Consider the following 25,696-nt stretch of genomic DNA (forward strand, 5'->3'; position numbering starts at 1 on the left):
TGTGTGGGCCCATTATGAGGTGGGACAACATTTACTTATGTGGCTTAATAATATGTTAAATTATCGTAATTGTTTAAATCTAGATATAAAATAATTGATTGGCGAACTTAAACTCCCACAACGATGCAAGATAAGAGACAATGATAAGTCCACCGAAGGTAAAGGTAAAACAATCCTTTCATGGGACCAAGGACATTCTAAGAGAATTTTCTAAAATTAAAATGTTATACAAGAAATTCTCAAACTTTGAGTAATTAGCATCAAGTTGTTTATTTTCTTTGCCTTCTTTGTTGATAGAGAAGACAATAACAATAATGAATTGTTTCATGTAAGCACATAGCAAATTTACCCACACATAGAAAACGCATTAGTAACACATAAGAACTACAACTATATTCGATAATTTCTATTTTTTTTCTTGAAAGATCAAACAATATCAATCGGAAAACATATGACTAAAGGAAAGATGCAATCCTGGATGATATCAGTGAGCATTCGGAAGTCAAAAGGATGCGCATGCAAAGGCTGTGAATGGCCTGCAGTTGCAAATCAGAGTTTTGCTCCATGAGTACCATGGTGAAGATGGTTATGAGAGTAATTCGTAAGTAGTAACCTAATGCAAACCAAGGTCAATTAGTTATGCTTATTGCTGAGCGCACTGCACTCTCTGGGCACCTCCATGGACATCATCATCATCCTCCTCATATGCCTCCTGAGCCTGAGCTTGCTTCCTCCGCATCTCCTCCTCCATGTTAACATCATGTACTGTTGTTTCCTCACACTCATCCAGCTCCATGTCGGTCATCTGAGACGCAGGTTTTGGAGGAAGCACAGCCTCAAGAGCTTTGCACTGATCTGGTGTCAGTGAATCCGGGAAGTCCACCGTAAAGTGGATGTAGAGCTTCCCCCTCATGAAGGGCCTCTGGTACATTGGCATGCCCTCGTCATTTATTGCCTTGAATTGATCTACATCGATAGCAATATGTCATTGATTTAAAGCCTGGACTGAGAATATTAAATTTTTGAACAGGCTAATTTAAGTTTCATACCGGGCTTCACAACTTCACCAGGGTTCAACTTGATGAGTAGTTGCCTGTTATCTAAATGGGTCAAAACAAACTGGAAGCCACAGAGAGCTTCAGTAAGGGATAATGTGTGCTCGTAAAAGATATCATCTCCTTTTCTCTTGTACTTTGGATGATCCTTCTGTTGCAGTACAAACACAATATCTCCAGTAGCCGTATCAGGCTGCAACACACGAGCACACAATCTAGGTTAGTACATCAAGAACAACAAGAAACTAGACATAATTATGTGTACCCCAACTTAGTTCTTATGGATTAGTGTTTTCCATAACATACCGCCTCATCTGCCTCTCCAGGGAACGAAATCTTCTGGCCATTCTGCATTCCTTTCTCAACTATAACCTCCAGCACTTTCTTCTCCTGAACAACCTTCTCACCTTTACATTGTGGGCAGCGATCTTTGTCATTAATCATCTCCCCTGTCCCCTTGCACTCATTGCAAGGGTGCTGCATTTGCTGGATCATGCCAGGCCCTAGCTGACGAATTGTGACCTTCATGCCCGAACCTTGACAACCAGAGCACTTCATTGAAGCACCGGACTTAGAACCCTTCCTGTACAAGTATTGAGAGATTACGGAACATTCAGCGCATAAACAGCATACCAACAGAGGCAGACAACACACCCCTTGCACTTTTGGCAGATAACATTCCGTGAAAGAGAGAGTTTCTTTGAAGTCCCATTGTACAGATCCTCTAAAGACACCTTAAGAGGATGGATCACGTCCTCCCCCCTCCTTTGCCTTCGTCCCCGACTGCTTCCACCTCCTGTCCATGGCAGGTAACACTACTACTTAGGAGGAAGTGAGGAACTGATAATTTTAAATCATTATGCTAATCCTGGTGCCACAATATTATGTTAACAGTTGGAAAACACACACTAGAGTGCACAGCTTTACCTCCAAAGGTGCTTCCACCGAAGAATGACTCAAAGATATCAAACGGGTTGTGGCCACCTCCACCGCTGCCCATTCCCTCCTTGAGGGCATCCTCCCCATACTGATCATAGATTTCACGCTTCTCAGGGTCGCTTAGAACCTCATAAGCCTGGGCCAATTCCTTGAACTGTAAAGGGAAACCATAACATTTTTGTTATATAACCATCTCCAAGACAAGAGAAATAGATCATGATTCATGATTGCCTAACAAATTATATCACAAACCTTTCATACATCTTAACAAAAAATAGGCAACATATAATAAGACATCAATGAGTTAAACTAAGAACATTTCAACCAAGCAAACAATCTCAACTCTCCACATCATCTAGAACCAATCTCATCCCTAAAATTGAGAGAAAAAAGTTTTGATGACTTCAAACATTTGAATAGAGATTTTTAGCTATTTTCCCGGCTCTCCACATACACAAGTATTACAGTGCATATTATTGCCAAAAGAGATAGATTTACACTCAATTTTCGGATCTATACACCACTAAGTATGATCTATATTTCCACTCAATTTTCGGGTATATACACCATTAAGTATGATCTACCATATACTTTCAGAATCAGATCCAAGTCAAAAGCACACTGATCATAAACCAGCAAACACACCAAAGAAACATGTATAAGCAAGTGCTGAAAGATCAGTACATCAAGACAAAAAAACTGACCTTTCTACCACAAGATACCAACTGACCGAAGAAAAGTCTACCTAATGGCAAAAGTAGGTAAAACAATGAGCAAACGCTAAAGATGCATCCAAAAGCTAAAGATAAACGACGGAAGACGGTCTTCCTAACACAAATCGTTGATCGGGACATTAATTTCACCTGTTCAACGACAGATCAACGCAACAAGATGCCGACAAGCAAGGATTTCCTCACCTTTTCGGGGTCGCCGCCCTTATCGGGGTGGTTCTTGATGGCGGCCTTGCGATACGCCTTTTTGAGATCCTCCTGCGACGCGTTCTTCGACACTCCGAGGATCTCATAGTACCGCGTGTTGTCGCTCTTCTTGGGCGCCCTCCCGAACATCTTTTCGGCGAAACCCTAGTCAGTCAGTCTATCCGAGATCGCAAGCGGAACCGCGAGATCGGTACCTCAGTGTTGCCCAAGCGTGAATCGGTTCCAGAACGACGCAACCCGATCTGCTGAATGGAGATGACGATCGAGGGAGGGAGGGAGGAGGAAATAAGAGGCGGAAAACGCAAAAGGTGGGGTGGGTGGGCTGGAAGAAGGCTCTAGAAGCTGATTCCCCGAATTGCTCCATGAGGCAATCTGGATCGTCAGATCGAAGATGGGCGGTCGAGATGGGGAGTTCTCGTTGTTTTCCGTGGACCTTTTTGCATGCCACAATGGGAATGGAAGCAAAAGCCAAGGCAAAGAAGTGTTTATTTTCTTGAAGTGTTTTTCCCTTCGAAGTGTTTTCTTGGAAGTGTTATCGAAATATAGCAGAAGTCAAGGAAAGTGTTTTTCGAATTTACCAAGTTAAATAAAATGTAACTGTTATCGAAATATAAGGAGGCATCTATTTGTTTTTCTTTTCATTTGAGTTAATTTATGTGGATGTTCTGAGCCAACATTATAATTAGTGTTATCTGTGTCCTTAAATCATTATTAATATATAAATGTATATATTATAGTATTTTTATTATGTTATAGTGTTTTTCTATTGTTGTTAAAAATACTACAGCGCATTGTAAAAATATTATAAACATAATAATTTTATAAAATTCTATAAAAATATTATATTATAATTTTTTATATGATTAAAAACACATTCGTTTTATGGAAAGATACATAAAAAATTAAAAAAATATTTTATATATTAGGCAAACAAGTTGAGTGCTATTAGAATCATTTTCCTATAAATAATCAAAAAATAAATAATTTTAATATATATATAGTGAATAATATTGTTTTCTTTTAAGTTATATAAAAATAATTATTTTAATTTATTTATTATAATATGCATTTAATGATTGTAACATGTGTTGATGTTCACCCACTATTTGTTATCATTGTGAAGAACAAAGAAAATAAATCAATGCTACGCCTGATGTAATTGCGTTTATTATAAATATCTTAATTAGTGTTTATTGCAAGACTAATTCAAAATTATTATGAGATAGTTGGTTGGTGCCAAAGAATGAGTTGGGATGCCCTTAATTAATCATCAATATCTTTTCCCTCGATTACTCTATTGGGTTGGCATCCTCCGATTGGACTAACTAATGTCAATTTGCTTTAATGACAAACGTAGCATCATGATTGGATGTTTCATCTATTATTTCGTGGATGGCATGCGGCATGTCGGGATTGATTTATTGTCACTTTATTGGTGTTGATGATACCGTGCCATTCCTCTGCAATCTCAATTGTCCTTCCTCCGATTATTATTTGTCACTGTCTCAAAAATATGTGAGAACATGAACATATGAATGTTTTTTTTTTCTTTTTAGCTTTTTAGTTCCTTCTAACGCAAATATTGGATATGTTATTGCTTTACTGTTGTTGACCGAAGAGTCAATATAGCCTAGTTCTATCTTGAATATATGGACCCGTCCAAAAAATTCCACGTAGGTCATATGGATATGATCCGAGCAGAAAGCTGATGTGGGAGGTGAACTCTCGAGATGTTGTTGGTTTACTATGATCGATCCGTGGTCATCTTGAGGTGTAGCTTATTTAACGATGGAAGCTCAATGGTTGTCTCAAGGAGCGCCTTAGCTTTGTTTGGAAGCGCTCAGCGTCGTCTCAAGGTGCCCCTTAGATGCATTAAGATCATGCACGGTCGGTGTCGAGACGAATATCTTGACCCGACCCCTCTGATCATTAAGCCAGTAGAATAGGTGGATAGGGTTTTATAAAACTCAGAAGAGTTTATATTGAGCTTGCTTGTCCCATCTAGTTTCGAGGACTAGCATTTATATCTGATTAGCCAATGGAGGGCGGTCAACTGCTCATTATCCCTGGAGCCCCTCGTATTATCAGGGGCTCATTTATATCGAGACTAGTAAACACATCTTATTGACGATTGCATCAGGGAAGGATGGCTGGGGACGCATCATCTACCAGGGTAAGAGCACGTTTGAAACAAACATGAGATGAGGCTCGGTGTTGGGAGGTTGGAGAGGAGAGTTGCGTCACGCCGTCTAGGATTAATGTTCCATGTGATTATGCATGCGAGCCCTTTTGAAATCATGACTGAGACAACAAGTCATTAGAGACCGATGATGTGACCGAGGGGAGAACCCATAGGGTGGGCTTGGTCATCGCATATCGGTAGTTAACTTAAAAAAATAAATAATCATAATAAATATCAAAATTTATCTTTGATATTCTTCTCTTTAATTTTTAGTTCGTCTTATTTTATTATCTGTCTTTTTCTTTTGTTATTTTACATCATCTTCAATTGAGAGGACGAGAAAAAAAATGGATAAAGAATAAAAAATATTTATATTAAAATTAAATTATAAATTAAGAGTATGTATTTATTTATAAAAACAACATAAAAATATTTATTTTTTTAACACGAGATTCTAAATAATAAGTAGATTACTAATAGTAATATCCTAAATTGTTCTAGTGACCATTATAATCACGTTCCACTCCTTTTTCATTAAATCATTATTTTTTTGACCTTGGGGTGTGTCATCAATCAGAGCATGATGACTATGACCTTTTTGTATGAAGATTTATTTTCAGAAGTTATGATGCTATTTTACTTAATTCATTATTTATTAGAGAGAGTTATCTCGCAACACTATATAATGCCCATGTAAGGAGTTGAGTCATCGTTTATCCTAAAAAATTAAGTTCTAAAAAATAGCTTAATATTATTGTTACAGAGATTGTTGTTTGATGAGTCAGTTCGACTTGGTTCAACGTCAAGTGTAGGTCCTTCCTGGAGAGTTGATGTGCAAAATTATTATGGAGAGTTGGTGTGAGGTGTGGGCATAAAAAGCTGGTATGGAGAGATGGTTGGCCTGGCATGAGTAGTTGACATAGAGAATTGGCGTGAGGAGCTAGCATAGAGAGCTAGCTGGAGACGAGGTAGCATGAGGAGCCAATGTAGAGAGCTGGCATGGAGAGCCGACGTAAAGAGTTAGTGTGGAGAGTTGGCCAATAGGGAGCTGACATGAGGAGTTGACGTAGATAGCCAACGTGGAGAGCTTCCTACTTGTGGAGGGAGCAAACTGATATGGGAAGATGGACCATCTTGCTCGTGAGGAAGTCGTCTCATAACTCTTCCTCAACTGCATTAGGGATCCTGCATGATAGGCCGATGCTTGGGGGAGGCCCCGATATGACTTCTTCGATGTTTAAGTTAAAGAGATGGGGAATAAGTGAGTTAACTATATTAAGGAGAGTGTAGTATTTGCTCGCTTTCCTCTGCTTGGTATAGGGCTTGATTTTTATACATGAGCACCTGACGGTGAGAATGGAGATCAGTGATTGACCCCAATATGCTACTCATCATGTGCTATTAATGGAGGTGGCTTATCGACGCGTTGTCCCAAGGTCAGAGTCGACATCGGGCCATTGGGATGACATTCTCTATCGCTTCGAGTTAGGTAGAGAGTGATCCCTTCTTTAGCCGTCCAAAAGGGGAGGTGTGGGGAAGGCGAACTATGCTGCTAGCAGTGATTTAAAAAGCGCTAAGTGCCAAAATGCGCCAAGGTCCAAAAACACCCGAGGCGCTAGGCGCTCGCCCGAGCGAAGTGAGACGCTAAAATATAAAATATATAATATAATTAATAAATATAATTATTTAAATAAAAATATTCTATTAAATTAAAAAAATCAAGTATAAAATCATAATAAATAAATAAATCATAATAGTATTTTTTTATTTTTTTTTAAATAAAAAATATACTATTTAAATAAAATAAAAATTAATAATATTAAAATAAAAAATAATATATTATTAATCTAATAAATAAAAAAAATTATTATTAGTATATAGTCAGTAGTATATTGTTGATATACTGTTAACAGTATAATGAGAAGAGTGTGAAAAGACTGAGGCTACTGAGGCAATGGCAACAGTAGTAGACGATAGTCGTAGTTGGAGCGGGAGCAGCGAGCGACGACACGACAGTAGCGACGAGCAGCGATTGTGGCAGCGATGAGCAATCGACGAGTAGCGATTGTGACAGCGACAAGTAGCGACAATAGCGGCGAGCAGCGACAATGGTAGTGACAACAGAGAGCAGCGACAACAGAGAAGAAATTTCGATAGCAAAATCGCGAGTATTAGGGTTGGAGAAGTCGGGGAAATCGTGTTAGTGAGGAGTGGTTCTTGTAGTTCTCTTTAGAAACCTGAGATAGGTATGTATCATAGGCTGATTTCCCGTTGACGATTGGTTGGTGGGAGCCCCTCGTACCTTTGCTTAGGTGGCCTACTCAGGCAGGTGATAGGATGAATCGGTGAGCTGGTACTTTCCCTCCCTATCAAATGTATTTATAACTCTATACTTCGATTAAACATAATGGATTTCACTTGGATACTTGATTGCCTGAACAATGCACCTTAATCGTAATCCTGGTTTTATATTGAAAAATATAATTTTATACAATTTACAAGGCTAATTATAAAATTTTAATGTAAATAGAGGAGGAAACAAAAAGTGGTTTCTTTTGGCCTTTTGATCGGCCGACTGATGAAAAGTGCACCTGCAACTTCCGGCTTTGGAAGAGAGCAGGAAAAGGGCAGGGAAAAGGCGTGAGCGAGAGAGGGGGGCACAGGACAAGTTGGCAGCCAAGAAAGCAAAAAGGAGGGAAGAAGAAAAGGCTCGTAACAGTGACGATAGATGGGAGTGTACGCCCCCCTCGATCTCAAAGTCTGAGGTGAGCTCCGGTTTCGAATCCCTTGTTTAATTCCCTCCGTCGCCCTCGCTGAGTTTTGTGTTGATCCGCACATGGGGTCTGAGCTCTTGGTCGAACCCCTTCTTCTCGATGCCGCCCGTTTGTGGGGTGCTCTAGTTGAATCCGAGTCTTTTTTTTTTCGTATTCGTGTTCCTCCATTTTTGTTCTTCTTTGTTGTCAAGTTGCGATTTTTCATGCACCGTATTTGATTTGTTGTTGGTCCTCTGTGAGATGAGCGGCTTGTGGTGTCAGTTTTGAGCTAAAAATCGGGTTTTGCTAGCTTTGGAGTGAAATGGCTGGTGCTGCTTGGAATGCTTCTGAGTTGATTTTGCCAGAATGTCTTTTCTCTTGATGCAAGCCAACTGCAGTCTGTTGCATTTTCTCAAACGGTGCCATTTTTGAGCTAAAAAAATTCGAATTTTGATTTCTTTGAAGTGAAATGGTCGTTGCGGATTTGATTGCGTTTCAGTCGATCTTGCTATATTTGGAGTACGAAATCCCTTCAGAGCTCATTCTACAATATGTCTCTTCCCTTTTATGTGATCGAACTGCAATGTGTTGCGTTTTCTCAATTCATTTAGGTGGACAAACACCAGTACATTGACGTAGATTTGATTCTTTTACTGGCATTTAAGAGAGTGTTTGTTTACCTACTATCCGATCATGTAATATATTGTCAATTGTGTTATCCATTATGGAGTTGCTTCCACCGTTTTTCTTATTTGTATCCCACACATTAGACCTGACTGGGATCTGATGATGGCTTCATCTTCACTTCCGCATCCTTGCTGAAAATTATTTGCATGGCCCAGGTAGAATGAGCTTGTCTGGTAATTTTGTCGTGCTTCAGGTTTTTCTTTGTGAGCAACTTGCCTTCTGTAATTACTTAGATTCTTCTTAGTTTAACTACCCAGATATTGTCTTTTGTAGAGTGGGGTTCATCAAGAAATGGTTGACTTGTATATTGTGCATTTAAAGCTTACTTCTTTAATTGAACCTTCCTTAGTCTCTACCTATCCATAAATCAGTTGTTATTTATTCAATAGACAAGGATCTTATGACTGGCAAGATAATAATATCAATCCCATATAAAATAGACTACTATGCTTTTGGAAAATAGAAATGCTGCTTATGATGTGCACGACTTAAGCCAGTCATACGTGACATGCGTCCAAATGTATCAACCCAATCCCCACCCTATACTGCATTCTAGGTGCATGCCACATCTGGAGCACTTGTTCCTCGAGTCTTGCAGTCATTGAATTATCGTATCTGGCAATTGCTTGTTAGATGAATGCAATTCAAGTTAAGTTGAGACAAGGGATGAAAGTACAGACGAAATCAGATTGGATTCTGCATAAGCTTATGAATCCAACCTGAAATTCTTAGCCAACATTTCATGTCAGATTTGAGTTGATTATTGCTTTATGCATTATCAGGTGTTGATCTTGGACCAACGCATTCTGACAATGTTAATGATGCAAAATGAGAGTCCATACCCAAAATTTTAGATTGGGCTATGAGTTGCTCTTTGTGTTATTGGGTTCATTACCAAGCCCCAGATGAAGGATAATTTTTAAATAAAATGCTCGCCTTGATGATTTGACCATAGTATATCTGTTTCTCTTGTGATGACTGAACTTTCTCCATTGTTAGCTGAATTGAAGTTTATCTCTTCTATATCATCAAGATTGTGTCCTGGATATAAGGACTTAATAACAGTTGTTCCTCAAAACCAAAATAATTCTCAAAACTTTGAATAAGAGAGAGGAAATCATCATGGCAAATGTCTTTGTCCTAGAATGAACATAATTTCTTCCATTATTTTTCATTTTATAGAATCATGGGCGATGCAAAAGTAGATTAAGCATCATCATATTATGTCCTTTTATACCATCCTGTCACGACCTTAGCTGGAATTGCCTAAGGCGTGCGGCACCCTTGCGGCCAAAGACGCGAACTTAGCTTGCGTTGCCTAAGTCGCGAGTCACCCGTGCGGCAAAGACGCGAACTTAGCTTGCCTTGCCTAAGTCGCGCTTCGCCCTTGCGATCTTGCTCCGCAAGGATCAGCCCACTTTGTAACCTCTCGCAGGTCCCGAAGGACCTGTAAAAGAGAAAGAGAGTTAGATCGAAAGAACGAGCAACGGACAAGTCCCGAAGTCTCGCGAAAAGGAAAGCTTTACAAGCAATTCGTCGAACACCTTGTGTGCACAAGAGAAAAGAGGGAGAGGGGGAAAAGCAAGGCTTTCAAGGATGAACGAACAGCTGCAAGCCCACAAACAGCCGCTCACCTGGTCCCGGACGCAACACCAAGTTCCCGTAAAGGTCACGTGCGAACTTGCGAAAGAGTGTTCAACGCCCGGTATATAACCGAAGCCCCATCCAGCCATGTGCCACCCGGGGGGTTCCTGGGTGCTGAGATGGCTGACGTTTTGGTGAGCGGAGGCAGCACTCCGCTCACCTCCCGCGGCACGCGAAAACGGAGCCGTTTTGGGCTGTTTTGCTCGGTTCGGTGAGCGATCGCTTTGCAACGCTGCAGCTTGTTCGAACTTACATATTTACAAGCAAAAGGACCCAAAACCATGGGAAAACATGCTGTCAAGCAGCTGTACATGCAGGAGTGAGCGACGAACGGTTCGTTGAACGAAGTTGTTGCGGGTGCGCGACGACCGTTCGTGACATTCTCCCCCACTTAAACTGTCGACGCCCTCGTCGACGCTTGTTGGTAGTTGTTGATGACGTCTTCTTCATGTCGCAGGGCGTCTTCAGGCTCCCAACTGGCTTCAGTTCGGGGAAGCTTTCGCCACTTCACCAAGTACTCTGTTTGCTCCGCTCCGTTGGGTAGCTTTATCTTGCGATCCGCCAGAATGGTTTCCACTCGCTTCTCGTAGGAGGCTGTGATGGGAGGTAGCCGAGTTGGAACACTTCGAGAAGTATCTTGCGGATCTGAATGGTAGGCCTTCAGGTTGCTGGCGTGAAGAACGTTGTGAATTTTGAACCACGCCGGCAGCTGCAACTTGTAAGAAACATTGCCTACCCTGCTGATAATTGGGAAGGGCCCTTCATACTTACGCACCAATCCTTTGTGGACTCTTTTCCTGAAGAATTGGAGTGATGCTGGTTGGAGCTTTACCAACACCAAATCGCCAACTTTGAACTCCTGTGGTCGCCTTCCCAAGTCTGCCCACTTCTTCATCCGTTTTGCCGCCTTCTCCAAGTAAGCCCGCGTGATATCGGCATTCCGATGCCACTCCTTTGCGAAATGGTAGGCTGATGGACTACTCCCAGTATACCCAATTGCCATAGTGTGCGGAGTCGACGGTTGTTGTCCTGTGATAATTTCGAAGGGGCTCTTGTTGGATGCAGAGCTCCGCTGCAAGTTGTAGGAGAATTGGGCGATGTCCAACAGCTTCACCCAATCTCGTTGATTGGCACTCACATAGTGCCGGAGATACTGCTCTAAGAGCGAATTTATTCTTTCAGTCTGACCATCCGTCTGGGGGTGGAGGCTTGTAGAGAAGTATAACTTTGACCCCAACAATTTGAATAGCTCGGTCCAGAAACGTCCCAGGAACCGAGCGTCTCGATCACTCACGATATTGTGTGGGACTCCCCAATACTTCACTACACCCTTCATCATCAGTCTGGCCGCCTCTTCAGCTGAACAGTGTAGGGGAGCAGTAATGAAAGTTGCATACTTTGAAAACCGATCGACCACCACAAGTATCGATCCAAGTCCCCCTACAGGTGGCAAGTTTGATATGAAGTCTAAGGAAATGCTCTCCCATGGCCTTTCTGGTACGGGCAACGGCTCCAAAAGTCCCACCGGCTTCCGCTGCTCCACCTTGTCTTGTTGGCAAGTAAGGCATGTTCGAACATACTCCTCCACATCAATCCCCATCTTCGGCCAGTAGAAGGCCCTCTCCACGAGAGCCAACGTTCTGTGAATGCCGGGATGTCCAGCCCAAAGGGAATCGTGACACTCTTTTAAGAGTTCACGCCTTAAATTGTCCACTCGGGGAACATAAACCCTGTTCCCTTTTGTGTAAACAAGTCCCTCCTGGACCCAAAATCGTCGTGCCTTACCTTCTTTGATGAGCTGCATCAGGATAACTGCTTGGGGATCACTATACAGTCCATCTCTGATTCGGGAAAGGAAGTTGGAGTGTAACTGACTTGTTTGGCCTCTGCCCTCCAGTTGTGCAGCATTCACGCACTCCACCTTTCGACTCAGCGCATCGGCCACGACATTTGCCTTCCCGGGCTTATATTCCATTGCCATATCAAATTCAGCCAGGAAGTCCTGCCACCGTGCTTGCTTTGGGGAGAGCTTCTTCTGAGTTTGGAAATAACTCAGGGCGATGTTGTCTGTCCTCAGCACAAATCGCGACCCGAGGAGGTAGTGTCGCCAAACTCGTAGGCAGTGGATCACCGCTGTCATCTCCTTCTCATGCACTGGATACCGCCTCTCGGTTTCGTTGAGTTTGCGGCTCTCGTAGGCCACCGGATGACCTTCTTGCATGAGTACTCCACCAATAGCAAAGTCCGAAGCATCTGTATGGACTTCAAAGGGCTCTCCATAGTTTGGCAATTTGAGCACTGGTTCTTCCAGAACAGCAGCCTTCAGATCTTGGAATGCTATCTCACATCTGTCAGACCACTTCCAAGGCTGCTCCTTCTTCAGCAACTCCGTCAGAGGGGTTGCCCGCTTCGAATATCCCGCGATGAAGCGTCGATAGTAGTTGACGAAACCAAGGAAGGATCTCAACTCTGGCACCTTCTTTGGAGTTCGCCATTCCGCAACTGCTTGCACCTTCGACTTGTCCATCCGGATGGAGCCATCACCGATTCGGTGCCCCAAGAACAGGATCTCAGTCTGAGCAAAGTAGCATTTCTCCCTTTTTACGAACAAAGTGTTCTCCCTGAGAACCTTGAAAATCGTCCGAAGGTGCTTGACGTGCTCCTCGAGCGTTTGGCTGTAAACGACGATGTCGTCCAAGTAGACGACCACGAACTTATCCAAATACTCCTTGAATAGCTGGTTCATGAGAGTACAGAATGTTGCCGGAGCGTTGGTTAAGCCGAAAGGCATCACCAAGAACTCAAACGCTCCATATCTGGTCGCACATGTAGTCTTTGCTTCGTCGCCTTCAGCAATGCGCACCTGCCAATACCCCGACCGAAGGTCGAGTTTTGAGAAATACTTCGCCTTGCCCAATTGGTCGAACAAGTCTGCGATGAGCGGGATGGGATACTTGTTCTTCACTGTTACTTTGTTGAGGGCTCGGTAGTCGACGCATAATCGGAGGCTCCCATCTTGTTTCTTCTGAAAGAGAACTGGAGCTCCGAAAGGTGCTTTTGAGCTGCGGATGAGACCACCGCTTAGCAGTTCACCTAACTGCTTTCTGAGTTCTGCTAACTCTGGCGGGGGCATGCGATAGGGTGGTCTCGCTGGAGGCTTCACTCCTGGCTCCAGCTCGATACTATGATCCACGCCTCTGCGTGGTGGGAGAGTCTTCGGCAACTCGGGTGGCATAACGTCTTTGAACTCCTTCAAGACGTTCGCCACTACAGCAGGTTCTTGAATGGCCTCTTCGTTGAGTGGCTCTAGCTTCATAGCAGCCACGAATGTCAGTTCGCCCTTTCGCACCCCTTTCTTCAATTGTAAGGCCGAAATGTGTTGGGGCTCCTTGGTTCCTCTCCGAGAGACGGGAACCACGCAGGGGTCATCGCCTCCCATCATACATAGGGAGTTCAAGAACGGCATCGGCACCAACTTCGCCGCGTGCATAAACTCCATTCCAAGAATCACTTGGAAGTCGTCTAGTGGCACGGCCATCATGTTGGTGTTTCCGCTCCAAGTCCCGATTCTGATGGGAACTCCCTTCGCCAACCCGGAGATTCGCCTGGCCTCCGAGTTCACCGCTTTCATTCGGCTTGGGCTCTTCTCCAATGTCAACCCAAGTCGTTGTGCTTCACGATCGGCTATGAAGTTGTGGGTAGCGCCCGTGTCCACCATGGCACGGGTCGTTTGGCCATTCAGCTTGATGTCCACATACATCAGATCACTGCTTCCTGCTCTTTGTGCCTTCGTCTTTATGTTCTCCCCCACTTGACCCCGCATAGCGTTCAATAGACGCATTGCTCCCATTCGGGGTCCTTGCGACTCTTCATCGTCGCTGCTGGATTCTGAACTGCTTGAGCTAAGGGCCACAGCTTTGCCCTTGTCCGAACGGGGAGGGTGGATGGATGCCGTCAACGCATTGAGTGCCTGTTTTTGTGGGCACTCCCTTACCATGTGCGGTCCTCCGCACAAGAAGCATCCTCCCGGTTTTGAGGCCTTGCCTTTCGGGTTCGGCCCTTTGTGGGAGCTCTTCTTCTTTTGTTCACCCCCGAGCTCCTTCCCTCGAGAATGTTTTTGAGGGCGATTGCTTGAAGATTGTTTCCTTCTCGCTGGATCTTCAGAGGAAACGAAGTCGGTGAGCCTTTCTGCAGCTGCAATTGCCCCGACCACGTCGGTAACATTCCTTCGATTAAGCTCTTGCTGAGCCCATGGTTTCAAACCATCAAGGAAACTGAACAACTTGTCCTTCTCGGACATGTCCTGTATGTCCAGCATCAGTGCAGAAAACTGCTTTACATAGTCTCGGATGGTGGTACTTTGGCGGAGTTGTCTCAACTTCCTTCTTGCGACGAACTCTGTGTTCTCCGGTAGGAACTGAGTTCTCAACTCCCGCTTCAAGTCTTCCCATGTGTCGACTCGACACCGACCTTGTTGGATTTCCTCCTAACGAGTTCGCCACCAAAGTTTTGCATCTCCGTTCAGATACATTGTTGCTATTGAAACTTTGGTATCTTCAGAATCGGGTCTCGTAGCTCGGAAGTATTGTTCCATGTCGAACAGAAAGTTCTCGAGCTCCTTGGCATCTCTGGCCCCTCCGTATCCATGGGGCTCAGGTGCCCTCAAGTTTTGTGGCGGTGCAACGCGGGTGTTGCCTCCTCCCGCATTTAGCGTTCTTGTGAGCATAGCCACCTTCGCCGTGAGTTCCGCCACAACATCTTGTAAGTGCTGCACGGAGTCCTTGGTGTCATCGGACAGTCGGTCGACTAGGGCCTCGACCTTGTCGATCCTGGACTCCGCTTCCTCTTGCGAGCTCTCTACCCCAACAAGTCTTTGTTGGCCATGGTAGAGTTCCTCCATGCTCGCTTCCAGAACATCCAGGCGGGTTTCCGTCGTCGTGAGTCTCTCCTTATGACTCTTTTTCCCAGTTAGCGCACCAGATTGCGCTTCCTCCGCTCGCGGAGAGTTGCCAACTTCTCGTTCATCCTGTTCGCTGCCGCGATCCTCATGAGCGGCTCCAACAGCATGAGAGCGAGTGTGCACATGCAGCCCACCTGCGGCTGCTTGGGGCAAGGGTCCGACCTGCCCCGTCTTGCTTGATTCGCCACGATGCTTTGCCATGGCGAAGTTGCGAAGTTCGTTCGCTGTTCGATCGAAGAGCTTGCCCGCTCTGATACCACAATGTCACGACCTTAGCTGGAATTGCCTAAGGCGTGCGGCACCCTTGCGGCCAAAGACGCGAACTTAGCTTGCGTTGCCTAAGTCGCGAGTCACCCGTGCGGCAAAGACGCGAACTTAGCTTGCCTTGCCTAAGTCGCGCTTCGCCCTTGCGATCTTGCTCCGCAAGGATCAGCCCACTTTGTAACCTCTCGCAGGTCCCGAAGGACCTGTAAAAGAGAAAGAGAGTTAGATCGAAAGAACGAGCAACGGACAAGTCCCGAAGTCTCGCGAAAAGGAAAGCTTTACAAGCAATTCGTCGAACACCTTGTGTGCACAAGAGAAAAGAGGGAGAGGGGGAAAAGCAAGGCTTTCAAGGATGAACGAACAGCTGCAAGCCCACAAACAGCCGCTCACCTGGTCCCGGACGCAACACCAAGTTCCCGTAAAGGTCACGTGCGAACTTGCGAAAGAGTGTTCAACGCCCGGTATATAACCGAAGCCCCATCCAGCCATGTGCCACCCGGGGGGTTCCTGGGTGCTGAGATGGCTGACGTTTTGGTGAGCGGAGGCAGCACTCCGCTCACCTCCCTCGGCACGCGAAAACGGAGCCGTTTTGGGCTGTTTTGGGGCTGTTTTGCTCGGTTCGGTGAGCGATCGCTTTGCAACGCTGCAGCTTGTTCGAACTTACATATTTACAAGCAAAAGGACCCAAAACCATGGGAAAACATGCTGTCAAGCAGCTGTACATGCAGGAGTGAGCGACGAACGGTTCGTTGAACGAAGTTGTTGCGGGTGCGCGACGACCGTTCGTGACAATCCGGAGCAAGTTTCTAGTTTCCCTATTGCCAATCTTTTGTTGCTTGCTTAGGAAAGGGGCATAGCCCTAAATGATGCCCTAAAGGGCAAATCATCAGATGAAGAAGATGAGTAGAATAGAAAAGTAGACAGGTAAACCAATAGAGAAAGAATGATACAAGGTAAAAAGAAGTTAGAGAACACTTTTTATGTCATAGAAAAACATGTACAACTTATTTCTTAGTTTTATTGTCATATGTATAACTTATATATTGACCTTTTATAGTCTTTTTCTAGGGTGTCTATGTATAACTTAAGGAGGGAGAGAATTAGCTGAGCTGCTTCTTATGCAACCTCCTTAATTATCTTTAACTAAGTTCAAATACTTTAAACATGTGACTCATATATAATGGAAGAGTCAATGATGCAAGTTCTTTTTTGTTCTTGTCTTGAAGCTTCCAGGTCATAGATAATTTGAACTTTTCTTTATTTTCCAAGCTTTTGCAATTATGAAGTTCCTTTAATACCTTTACACTTTGTCTACTCTGAACTTTCATATTATGTAGGCATATAATATCATAAGATTCTGTGACTTGATATAAGTCTTCTCACATATCCTTCTTCTGCCTTGGCAAAGAAGAATGACCACCGTTGGTTAAATCCTAACTTTGTTGTCTTTTCTATTGCAGGCCATATTCATCTAAAGTTGAACTGATGAATATCATGGGTATATCTGCAAAATGGCTTAGATCGTTGGTTGGAATAAGGAAACATGAGAAATCGCAACATCCAGAAAATGATAAATATGTGGGTTGACCTTTTTACATGCATTGTCTTAATATTAGTTCCAATATTATGGTTTCATGCTCTTTGACTGTGTTGACTGACGTTGAATTATAAACCTTTTCTAGGCATCTTTAATATGAAAATTATTTAATAAATATGCTTAACTCAATGTTTTGGTCTAAATAAAGAGAACAATTCTGGCTTGGATGTCTTTAGGAGAAACTGAGAAAGAATATCATCAAGGCCAAGAAAACAGTCTCATTTATGATTATGGTCGTTACAGGATATATATAATATCATAAATGTTCCTGATGTTTTCGTAACTGTTCCAGGAACAAGGAGCATCATGCTTGGTGCAGGACTGTTAATGGATTGAATAGACAACCCAAATTGCAAACCAGCTCGGGCACACTGTATAGAATTTGCCAAAATGTTTTTATTCCGATATGCATAAATGTGCTTGGAGCTGGGCTCCCGACATGGCTATAATATCCTAAATTTATGATTTTAATGAACATAACTGGATATTTTTTCTTATCTCGACATCAGGTTCAATCTTATACTTCTGTTCTTGGTTCAAGCTTGACTGAAGTATGTAGGGATTGGAAGATTGGGCCAAGTCTGTCGTGTTTGCTTGTTAATACTTTGCTGAGTTTTAAGCTTCTTATAAGATAATACAGATATCTGTATTCCCTACTTGCGAGTTCCTGCATCTTATGCCTCTTTGATGTCACTTTTATTTAAGGATGGTCGGGGTATTGGAGGGAAGCAACTTTTGATATGGATATTTAATATATCACATGACATATAAATAGATCTAAATGACAAGAAGCAGTTTATGCAGCTGAATGTGGTTATCAGGACTTGTTTGCACAGTCAGTGTTTAATTATGAGGAATGAAATTGCCCGTAACGAAATATACTGCTTTTCATTCTTTTTTTTCCTGATTGAACTACCTTTAAGATGGTCTCTGCTTTTGTTTTTGCACCTCATTCTCTTGTATCATTTCAGACTAGTGCCTCTGCCAACAAGTTGAATAGCCAGAAGAAAAACTATGTTGGTCTTGATCCTGCTACAACAGAAGACGAGTTGGCTCTGGGATCAGCTCTATCAACTGGAGATGCCAATCTACAGTCAAATTCAGATTCTGCTTCCTCTCCTACCGCACAAATGACAAGTCAAACTCAGCAGAACATGAGAGAGGAGTGGGCTGCCATGGTTATTCAAACTGCTTTTCGAGCATTCCTGGTATTAGTCCTATTTCTTTTTGGCATATATAAATGGCACATTTGAGTTTGATAAGTTTACAAATGTAGTTTGACAAGTTCCTTTTAAGTACCATGTTTTAGTATACCTCTCACTTCCCTAGATACCACATTGGCCAGAGCTTCTGCACTGGATTATTTGTTAGTATACTTCTTGCGGTAGATAGTTTAATATACAACAATTTAAGGTATAAAAATATGAATAAGATATTTAATGAAACAGTCAATTTTTGGTCTGAGCAGCTGACATAGCATGACAAGATATTGTGATGTGTCAAGACTTCCCTGTGCTGAAACAACAATCCTGACTTTGAATAACCTTTTTCTCAAGAAACTTGATATGACGATTAGCTTATGATGAACTTACATTTGCATTCTGATGATGTGTGAACAATCAAATTATATGACTATTGCCATAGAAATATTTCATAATAGATTTATGTAGCATGGAAATTGTGTTCCATTGTCTTTTTCGTGCCTTTGAGATGAACACTACTTCTTGTATTGACACTTTTTTGTCTTCTCTATTTCATGTCCAGGGAAATGCTACATGCTCCTTGGTTGCATGAGCTTAGACATTAATCAAATATGTAACTTAATAAGTCCTTTATTAAGTTTTTCTTGCTTAGAATTTTGTTAACAACTTGGGGTGGCAGTTGCAAAGTCCTATCATATATATGTTGTGGCGCTCTCAGTTAATTTTGGCTCTATAGTTGTCCTCATATTTTGGAAAAGCATTTGTTACTTATGATGATGGCAATGTTGACAACAACGATGAGCACTTGCTCCGAAAACATCCAGCACATGTTTCTTTCAGTATATCCAAGGGCAGTATAATAAAAAGACCACTGCTAAAAGTAAGAAGATTTTCTACAATAGGAGTAATGACCAAAACAGCTACAGCCTCCCAGACCGGCATCAAGAAATTGCTGGTGGCACTAAAAATCTTTCTTCTTCCTTTTTCATTTTATTTTTCCAATCTATAATGTGTAATATATAGCGTATTGCCTTTTAATAGATAGATTTATTCTCATTTCAGGCTAGAAGGGCTTTACGGGCTCTCAAAGGACTAGTTAGATTACAGGCCCTCGTTAGGGGTCATGCTGTGAGAAAACAAGCTGCAATAACTCTTCGCTGCATGCAAGCTCTGGTAAGGGTGCAGGCCCGTGTAAGAGCCAGGCGAGTTCGCTTGGCATTAGAAAGTCAATTGGGAGGTCAAACGGTTCAGGAACAACAATCACATGAAGAAGCTCGCACTAGAGAAATAGAGGTAAGATGCCAAATTTCCACCAGCTACAGTTTAAAACTTTAAATAAGATGAAATTACATGTCTCCCTTCTCATATATTATGACTACCTTCCTACTAAGTAGAATAATGGCAAAACCTACTTTTGTTCCACATTTCTATGGACTAATGTTTGTATCCCAAGTAATTTGATTTGATGATTCTTTTGTTTTATTGTGTGTGTTCATTTATCTTTGCCGCTATTTGATAGTCTGCTTATTTGTTCATACCAGTTACCATAAGTCATGTATATATGTCCACATATTTGTGTGTTTATACTTTCTGATACACTGTGTTCTGAAACTTACATTGTTCAACTTTGGAATAAATCTGAAGTGCAAACCTCTATGCTTGTTGGCCATTTCATGTAGTAGCATCAACCAACTGCAAAGCACTAGGCCGTTGATTTTGACAAAAACAGCTAACAAGAATTTTAGTGTTATAAGAAGTTTAAATCTTCCTAGGTTATACACTTTATGTGCACCCATATACACTTGTTTCATGCCATTTAGTCCTATATGTTGGTACATTAACTAAATGCTGTTTTGGCATCCGGATTTTGCATTTTGAACCTAATACATGTTCCACCACTTTGGTGAAATTTAAAAATCAGGGATGTATGCCATTAACAAATATTGATCCCTATGGCCTTTCTTGCATAGCAAAATCATCCTAGTAATATTGTTCTTTTCTGAAGTTGTGTATAGGAGCACCCTTTGGCACACTATCTTGCTTAGCTCTAGAATATTATCCCAAGATTCCCTTGTTCTCTTTGGTTTCTCCTTTTGTTGTACTTGAACTAATGGAATCATAAATCAGTCTAGCATGTGCCTAATTCTGGGAACTTTGTGCTTATGCCTTTTTGTTTTATTAAATCAAATAGAATTGTCATGTCTGTGGTTAAGTCAATCTAGGAGTAATTTTAAATTTAATGGTGCGGGTGCAGGAAGGCTGGTGTGACAGTGTTGGCTCTGTGGAGGAAATTCAAGCAAAGTTGTTGAGGAGGCAAGAAGCTGCTGCCAAGCGTGAGAGAGCTATGGCATATGCTGTCACTCATCAGGTATCCTCTAATGGGAACATAACCATGCAGAGGACATCTGGATTATGGTCTAAAAGTTTGATATTCTAAATCTTTACCATGGCAATGCAAGCTTTTGGGTATCATGGAAATTATGTTCAAATATGGCTTCATCCTTTATAGGACTAGGTTAGTTGATTTTGCTGAATTGCACTTACTCTTTCCATTTAAAGGGGATAAAGATAATGCAAAATATGTGGCACTCTGCTAGACAACTATAACCAAAGAGGTCTTAAAACTGCCTTTTTTGCTTTCACCAGTCTTTTGTTATCTATCTCTTGTTGGCCTTGCTGACCTTTTATTTCGCCAAATTTGATCTTTTTAGTACACTATGGTCCCAATATTAACATCATTGCCATATTTTCTAGTCATAGTAAGGGCTGAAACTAAAAAAGCTCTATGTTGTGTTCTTCCTCGGTTAAGTTTCTATCAGGACATGTCAAGGCTACATGATTGCATTTGAAGTGCTTGTTATCCTGTTTGGAGATGGTCCTGTTTCATTTTAAGGTTTTATCTTACAAGTAAATCATGGGTGTGAGAGCTGCCAACTGCAGAAAGTTATTTTAACGGGTACATGACTTTTCTTGAACATAAGAACACATTTTACCTTGTCGAATGTGCATATTTTTTGTGATTAATTAGGCCTATAACCATATGAGACAAGTTGCCGAAAAGAGCTTAGAACTTGCAGAGTATTGATCATCTTACACTACTCTGTCAGAAAACTAGCACAATGGTACTGTGGTACATCACCCATATGGTTAGTTCACAAGGTTCCCACCAATGCCGGACTTGAAAGAGTCCTTTAATTGTTCTCCTAAGTCCGAACATTGTTTTTCTCTGTATGGACTCTATTGGTACTGTACCACTGGTTTCTGGATACTGGTATCAGATTGAAGTTTTAAACCTTGTTATATATTATCTTAAGCTATTTTGATGTTCCACAATTATAAAAATGGAAAAAACTCCCAATCAAATAAATGATGACCTCATTAAGCTACACACAGATACAATTAGATAATAATATTTTCCCGTAGGTGATGTGGTATTCTGGATGAGTTACCATGTTTTTCACATAGTATATAGTTCATGTCTTTGCTTGAATGAAAATTTATTAGGATGCATTGTAGTTCCCAGTGGGGCAAATGCACCAGTGGTTAATGCGCTAATAGCATATAGTGTTACGATCCATGCTTAAAATCACATGGGTCAAGTCTCAGAAAAGGAACGTATAAAATGCACTCTAAGAATATCTCAAGCTATAGCTCACTATAACTCAAGCTCTAGGTCACTACTGATGTGAGTCTATTTTTAGGTATATCAAATTTAGATCTTGTTGTTTAGATTGTTTTGGTAATGAGCTCCTTCCCAATACTTTGTTGTTGTTTTGAGCCTAGATCTTGTAAACGTGAGTTTTTCGAGGAATAGGAAAATGAGCTTATATGGTAGAGACCTTGTAAGCACTATTGTACTTTACATATTAATTTGACTTGCAGAATTGTTCAATAGGATAAAGGTTATTTCTGTACAAGAATATGAGAAAATGTTAACGAGTTCCTGTATTTCATTTGATACATGAGGAATTATGTCAGCGATGCTTACATTTAGTAAATTTATTTGTCTGTGACCATTCGCTGCTTGTTCTCCATTCTGCTTCTATTGAATGTTGATGCTTATGCTTATGCCTGCAAGCTTTCATACCCTCAAGGTACCCAATAATCTCCATATTACATTATATACTGAGGTTGCAATTTACATGTTTAATCTGTTATTAACCACTTAGATAACTTTTGTTTGTCAATCCACTGTTAATTTCCACCAACAGCACCGCCCCCCCTCCCCACTCTCCTATTTACATCTATTTGCTACCTTAGAAGCAGCTGCTGGAAATCGGGAAGGTTCCTCATCTCAATGAAGCTGCATAATTGGGCTTTATTAGCTTAGCATTTTTAATTAAAGTAACATGTTACCTTAGAAGCAGCTGCTGGAATTGGGAAGATTCCTCATATCGATAAAGCTGCACTTAATTGGGCTTTATTAGCTTGGCATTTTTAATTAAAGTGACAACAAGAGTGTTGTGGTGTTGATGATACACAAAAATTGATCTGTTAGTTATGGCATTTTGCTAATTATGTTTTCAATCCTATATATTAATTGAACCATTGAATTTTGACTTTAGTTTCATTTCAGTGGCAAGCAGGCCTTAGGAAGCCAGCTGCCTCTGCGGGATTTGAGCCAGATAAAAATAACTGGGGTTGGAACTGGTTAGAGAGATGGATGGCTGTTCGTCCATGGGAGAATAGGTTTCTTGATATTAGTCTTAAAGATGGGGTTAAAATTCACGAGAATGGAACAGCTGAAAGGAAGAACGAAATCAGTGGATTGCAGACTCAATCCCAGACTCAGAATGTACCCAGTGGCAAGAGACCCATTTCAAATCTTCACTCGAATATCATAAACCATAAATCAGTGCCACTGGTGTCTCATGCAAGTGGTTTCTCCTCAAGCCAGTCTGCTAATGTGCTAGCGACTTCTGGTTTTTCTTCAAGCCAGCCAAAACAAAAGGCATCATCTGAGGAGGTTTGCATAGAAACTACATCCCAAACTTCTGCTGTTGGAGCTCAGTCTTTGAGCAACCTGAAGGATAGGCCATCTCCAGTGGAATCGCAGGTTAAGAAGTTGTCCTTACCAACCAGCGGTATGCCCACTTGTTCCCAGCAATTTTATCATCCTTGAGTTTTCCTGCATATGCAACTATAGCAACATTTTGTCTTGAAATAAATGCATTTGTCGGGATTTGTCTATTGGGTATCTCATGTGCCCATATTATGATTCATTTGTGCATATGACATACTTCTACCACATTTTTTAAAATATTCAGCAGCGATTTGATAATCAGGCTGCTAAGTGTCTTTTCTCTCTTTTTGTTCCTAAGAAACATCTGACATTGCTGGCATCAAAAGATTAGCTGTTGATGACAATATATACTGGTCTTGTGTCTTTGGTTAAGACAGATATAGAGGTAAAGTGATTTAATACTTTCTCATATTTCTGTATTTATTTTGGATGTATTTGATCTTAGTCTCTAACCTTTTTCAATTCAACGTATCTACATTTCTAATTTTGAAAATCTACAAAAAATATGGCTCCTTAAACCCATTAAATCACATGCCAAGGCCTTATAATTCAAATGGAATGGCAATAAAATTGAAAATGATTAGCGACCTAGAAGAATGAGAAGATTTAAACCTTAAGAGGACTAAAGGTTTGTTTTGTTTAGATTTGGGATATGAAAATAGGAAGTTTAGCAATATATACGAGAATTTCAATATGGTTCCAAGGAGGAAGAAAGGATAGAGATCACCAAATACTAAATATTATACATACTGATTATTTTACTCTGAAGCAGAATCCTTTTAGAACATTTCCTTTTGTATAGTTCGTGGGACATGTATGCATCACAGTTTCGGATTCCAAGGAGAACCATCCAAATGCGAAGACTTGAGGGATTAATTTGCTAATTCCATATAAATCAGGGAGCAATATACAAAGGACACCTTAATTTTAAACTTGTGAAGATAGTATTTGAATCTAGAAAGTCTTTTTTCTTCCTTCAGCACTTGGCTATATTGATACGTCATTACTTTGCCTGCTTGAGCTGACTGGCCGCTGAACTAGTTTTGGAGCTTCTTACTAACATGACACTGATATCAAGCAGGTCTAGGAGTGGGGAAACATGCTGCAAATAAAGTTGCAATAAACCAGTCAGAAAACAGAAGCACCCTAAAGGCACGCTTAAATCTGAAGCAAAACACCATGAAATCCTAGGATCAAAGCATCAAAGGAGCTGAATTGCAGATACAAGAATCCAATTGGAGTTTTTGATTCATCATCCAGTAGCTGATCATAAGCTTTCCTCTACTGGACTGAACTTTTCATCGATACATATTTGCATGATCTGGTTTAGGTAAATTATGATGGCACGATTCTCTACACCACTACTTTTGCATGATCTGGTTTAGGTAAATTATGATGGCACGATTCTCTACACCACTACTTTTTCGATGCTGAATGTCCGATAGTGCTTAACCTCAATATCGTGATCAGCTTATTCTGTTGTATTATTGCTTGGTCTCTGTGTATTGTCGTTTTATTTCAAACTATGTAATTGCCAATTTTTGTTTGCTGTTGAGGCTATTAATGCTTCTATATCATTTACATTGTGCAGAAGAATATGATGGTTGTGTTTTAAATGAGCTGAATAATGGATCCCACTTGCCATTGATACTATTTCCATGAGAACCATTCACATGACTGCTGTGCACATTAGTCGTATGGGATTCTCTCTTTTGAATGTCTGCATTCGCAGTTGTTTCGCTTGATGTTTTGGCCTGTAGGCATTCGATGAGATTGGATGTTCAGTCAAAGAAGTCTCGATGCAAAAGATAGATTCATAGGATGCACTGAGAAAGAACAAAAAAAGAAAAACTCTTTTAACTTCAAAATGTTACTTTTTCTATCAGTGTACGTTGTGCTTGGGGGCTTTGATTTATCAGATTTGTTCTGTGGTATTTTTCTGCTCAAATCTTTTTCTACGAACCAGTTTTAAGAATTTAATTGAAATGATTGCATAGCATGCTTTGTTGGGAGGAAATTTACCCACTAACTCATATCTTAGTAACAAGTTTTTGTTTTGTGTATCTCTAAAAAATATTTTTTGTGCTGTCACGTGCAAGCCACGTGTGTTTTTGGAATTTAAAATCAGTGTTTAAAAATATATTTATATTTTTAATATATATTTAGAGAAAGAGATTTGAGAGAATGTTTAATCAGTGATAAATTTATCTTTCTAATATGTTTTAATATTTATTTAAAAAATAAAGAAAATAATTTTTTATTTAAACAAAAATAAATAAATAAATAAATGTTTATTTTTTAAAAAATTGTATGATCTAGATATATAATAAATAAAAAAATAATTATATGAATAAATGTAAAATAAATTTTATAAATAAATAAATAAATAAAATTATACTGTATAGAAGATATAATTCATATTTATTTTTAGAGAACGAGAGAAAACAAAAAA

At 41.0% G+C, this 25,696-nt stretch overlaps 2 protein-coding genes across 5 annotated transcripts; one reads left to right on the forward strand and one right to left on the reverse strand.

The window, feature by feature from the left end:
• Window positions 1-371: 371 nt before the first annotated feature.
• Window positions 372-3,240, reverse strand: LOC103982961 (dnaJ protein homolog 2). Its single transcript, XM_009400069.3, has 7 exons — window positions 3,127-3,240; window positions 2,912-3,061; window positions 1,983-2,148; window positions 1,710-1,851; window positions 1,362-1,638; window positions 1,050-1,248; window positions 372-966 (listed from the first exon to the last, which is right to left on the reverse strand). The coding sequence occupies exons 2-7, from the start codon at window positions 3,059-3,061 to the stop codon at window positions 644-646; spliced, it is 1,257 nt and encodes a 418-aa protein (XP_009398344.1). The 5' UTR covers window positions 3,127-3,240; the 3' UTR covers window positions 372-643.
• A 4,430-nt stretch (window positions 3,241-7,670) lies between these two features.
• On the forward strand, window positions 7,671-24,892 carry LOC103982959 (protein IQ-DOMAIN 5). 4 transcript variants are annotated; one of them, XR_010508695.1, is made up of 8 exons: window positions 7,671-7,879; window positions 16,883-17,000; window positions 17,991-18,227; window positions 19,284-19,514; window positions 20,476-20,589; window positions 22,798-23,305; window positions 24,326-24,574; window positions 24,630-24,892. XR_010508695.1 is itself a non-coding variant. In XM_065176963.1 (8 exons), the coding sequence occupies exons 3-8, from the start codon at window positions 16,908-16,910 to the stop codon at window positions 24,433-24,435; spliced, it is 1,293 nt and encodes a 430-aa protein (XP_065033035.1). In that variant the 5' UTR covers window positions 7,671-7,879; window positions 8,638-8,709; window positions 16,883-16,907; the 3' UTR covers window positions 24,436-24,892. The 4 variants fall into 4 exon arrangements, 3 of the variants coding, with proteins under 3 accessions (XP_065033035.1, XP_018679903.2, XP_009398343.2); XM_065176963.1 differs by adding an exon at window positions 8,638-8,709 and having other exon boundaries at window positions 24,326-24,892; XM_018824358.2 differs by adding an exon at window positions 23,543-23,629 and having other exon boundaries at window positions 24,326-24,892.
• The last annotated feature ends 804 nt before the right edge of the window (window positions 24,893-25,696 follow it).

The sequence above is a fragment of the Musa acuminata genome, chromosome BXJ1-4 (genome assembly GCF_036884655.1).
Source record: "Musa acuminata AAA Group cultivar baxijiao chromosome BXJ1-4, Cavendish_Baxijiao_AAA, whole genome shotgun sequence".
NCBI classification, from domain to species: Eukaryota; Viridiplantae; Streptophyta; class Magnoliopsida; order Zingiberales; family Musaceae; genus Musa; species Musa acuminata.

Coding starts and splice junctions, on each gene's coding strand:
- LOC103982961 (XM_009400069.3), bottom strand. CDS start 3,061: ATGTTCGGGAGGGCGCCCAAGAAGAGCGACAACACGCGGTACTATGAG. Junction 2,149..2,911: donor AGGGCGGCGACCCCGAAAAG/GTGAGGAAATCC, acceptor TTCCCTTTACAG/TTCAAGGAATTGGCCCAGGC. Junction 1,249..1,361: donor CTGGAGAGGCAGATGAGGCG/GTATGTTATGGA, acceptor CGTGTGTTGCAG/CCTGATACGGCTACTGGAGA.
- LOC103982959 (XM_065176963.1), top strand. CDS start 16,908: ATGAATATCATGGGTATATCTGCAAAATGGCTTAGATCGTTGGTTGGA. Junction 19,515..20,475: donor CTCGCACTAGAGAAATAGAG/GTAAGATGCCAA, acceptor GTGCGGGTGCAG/GAAGGCTGGTGTGACAGTGT. Junction 20,590..22,797: donor CATATGCTGTCACTCATCAG/GTATCCTCTAAT, acceptor GTTTCATTTCAG/TGGCAAGCAGGCCTTAGGAA.